This window comes from Sprattus sprattus (assembly GCF_963457725.1).
Source record: "Sprattus sprattus genome assembly, chromosome: 16".
NCBI lineage: Eukaryota > Metazoa > Chordata > Actinopteri > Clupeiformes > Clupeidae > Sprattus > Sprattus sprattus.
The window spans coordinates 25685664-25688163 of record NC_137914.1 but is presented as its reverse complement, the minus strand read 5'-3'; the positions used below and the strand labels follow the sequence as shown (position 1 = coordinate 25688163).

General features: G+C 44.6%; 1 protein-coding gene across 1 annotated transcript in view; it reads right to left on the bottom strand.

The window, feature by feature from the left end:
• The window catches only part of src (v-src avian sarcoma (Schmidt-Ruppin A-2) viral oncogene homolog), a gene marked incomplete at its 3' end in the record, with an annotated part of 39957 nt that overhangs the window by 10601 nt on the left and 26856 nt on the right, over positions 1-2500 (bottom strand). The window contains exons 4-5 of the mRNA XM_080853295.1: positions 1389-1487; positions 342-445 (exon numbers count right to left, since the gene is read on the bottom strand). Coding sequence (XP_080709421.1) covers positions 342-445; positions 1389-1487 — 203 coding nt within the window. The remainder of the gene's footprint in view (positions 1-341; positions 446-1388; positions 1488-2500) is intronic.

Genomic DNA, 2500 nt, shown 5'->3' with positions numbered 1-2500 from the left:
TGTGGTAAAGTCTCCTGCTGCCTGAAATCAAACGCGCATAAGCTGCATCAGTTGCTGGGCTTCCATCCAACTAATTCACATATAATTCACATGCTTTCGTGAGAATTTGTCAAAGAAAAGGCAAGTTCACGCCTTTCAACCACTGTGCTATGAGAATTAGAAATGGACATAAAATTGTGTCACTAAAAAGTGGAGGACACTAGGGAGAGGTTTGAACAGCTGTGGGATCAAAACGTAAGGTTGCCAGGGCAACTTGAACAGACACACATAATGAAATTGTAAGGGGGATTGGATGGAAAAATTGAGAGCTAGATGGAAAGAAATGTTGCATTCCGACTCACCCTTGGTGGTTTCACTCTCACGCACGAGAAAGGTTCCTCTGCGGTTCTCCAGGTTGAGCAGCAGTCTCTCAGAGTCCCTGCGAGTGACCTTGCCAAAGTACCACCTGATGTAGAGAAGAACACACGTCAGATATGTGCTTGAGGATGTGTTTGTGTGTGTCTGAGTTTGTGTTTGTGTGTGTGTTTGTGTGTGTGTGTGTGTGTGTCTGAGTGTGTGTGAGAGACATGCAGACCGTAATGGAAGAGCAGAAAGCAGTAGTGAGATGAAGACTACAGGACGTGTACATTACAATCAACAGGCCTTACCTGTTGTCCAGTGACATTCTGAGAAGACTGGCGAGACAAGGTGAAGAGTGAAGTCAGATAAATAAATATGTGTATATGTGTGGAAGCAAAGAGGCTCAGAATGGGAAATAAGAGGGAAAGGCGGACACACATACACACTTACAAACACTTCAGAACAGAGGCCAGGTGGACCATATCTCTATCTGCTGAAATAATTATGGAAATGTAGGGCTTGTTTTGTCAGGCTAGTGAACCTAAACATAATGTAATAGTTAGACAGAAAACTCCTGGGTTACATTTTGGCCCAGGGTCAGATCTAAAGCTTGTGTATGGGTGAGAAGAGGACTGGTCCTGTACAATTATAATTAGTGAATTGTCATGGCACCTACTACATAGTGGCAATTTCACAAGGGTTATCTGACCGACAGCTTCACCAAAAGGTTCCATGAAGAAATGAGGAAGAGAGATTATAGTATAGATAACCAATGCACATCATCATGGCATTTAAGGCAGTTCTTTTATGGGGACAAATAAGAACATTTTCATTAAAGGGCAAAAATCCATGCACTTACAGGAACAACTATAGATAGGAGTAATAAGTGAAGACAGACAACTCAAGTAGGTGAGACAACATAGAAGTCAACAGAAGAGAAACATTGAGAGAATGACAGGGCTTAAAGAGAGAGGGATAGAGAGCTAACATGATAGGCAAAGACAGAGAGATAGAGCCAGAGAGAGTATAGACTAGGCGACTATAATTACTCTTCTGCCTGGATGGAGTCTGATGGGGCGACGTAGTTGCTGGGGATGTAGCCGCTTTCTCCAGTTGCCAGTGAGCGTGCCAGCCACCAATCACCTTCCCTGTGAATCACAGGGCAAATCCAGCTGTCAATCACACCCTTCTATACAAAGAGAAGGAAAATGTTCACCAGTTTAGTGCGGTTTGAGGTTCTGGAAATCTTTTCACCACATCCGTCTGAGCCTTGACCTACATGGCTTTGAGTCACGTTGCTGAAACAGACCTGAGTTTAAATAGTTCCTGTGCGCGTTGACAGCTTGGCCTGTTACTACAGACCACAAGCTGAGACATGCCACTGTTTCCACTGTAAGTGGCCTAGTCAGGCTCAGGAGCACTTCCCCAGGGACATAGTCAATGTGGAAGCAGCTCTGACTGCTACTGGCACTCTAAATGTTTCATCCTCCAAACAGGCTTCTGCGTGAGACTCAACTAGACTAGAGGTTCACGGTGTGTGGACGAAGATCTGGTCTGTCCGTGAGTGTGACCCCTGGAGTCATTATTAATAATAAAGGCATTCATACATGTGCTTCATTATACGTGTGTTGTGTTGTCCAGGCATGGTGCAATCTCCTGCTAAAAAGCCTCCACTACAACGACACACAAATGATTCATAAGGACAATGGCAAAATGCATTAAGATGAACCAAACGAATCTCAAGAGAGTCCATGCAGTTCTATGAGAGATGGTGAGTGATGGCAGGATCTGCTGGGAAGTGGAGAACTCATTCCGGTGTGAGGGACACACACACACACACACACACACACACACACACACACACACACACACACGCACACACACAGTGATAGAGTGCACAAAGACACAAGAACATCATTACCAACCTGCAATTCGTCTTTCTCCTGTATAGTTATGAACGCATGAGTGGGAAAAAATGGAGAGAGAGAGAGAGAGAGAGAGAGAGAGAGAGGGAGATGAGGAGGTGGGAAGAGGAAAAGGCACAGACAGATCCAGTGTTAAAGCAAAACCATTGTCGTCACAGAGAGATCCAGAACTAAAAAAAAAGAACTGAAAACCATAGACCCATAACAACCCCCCTCCCACATACAGGCACACACAC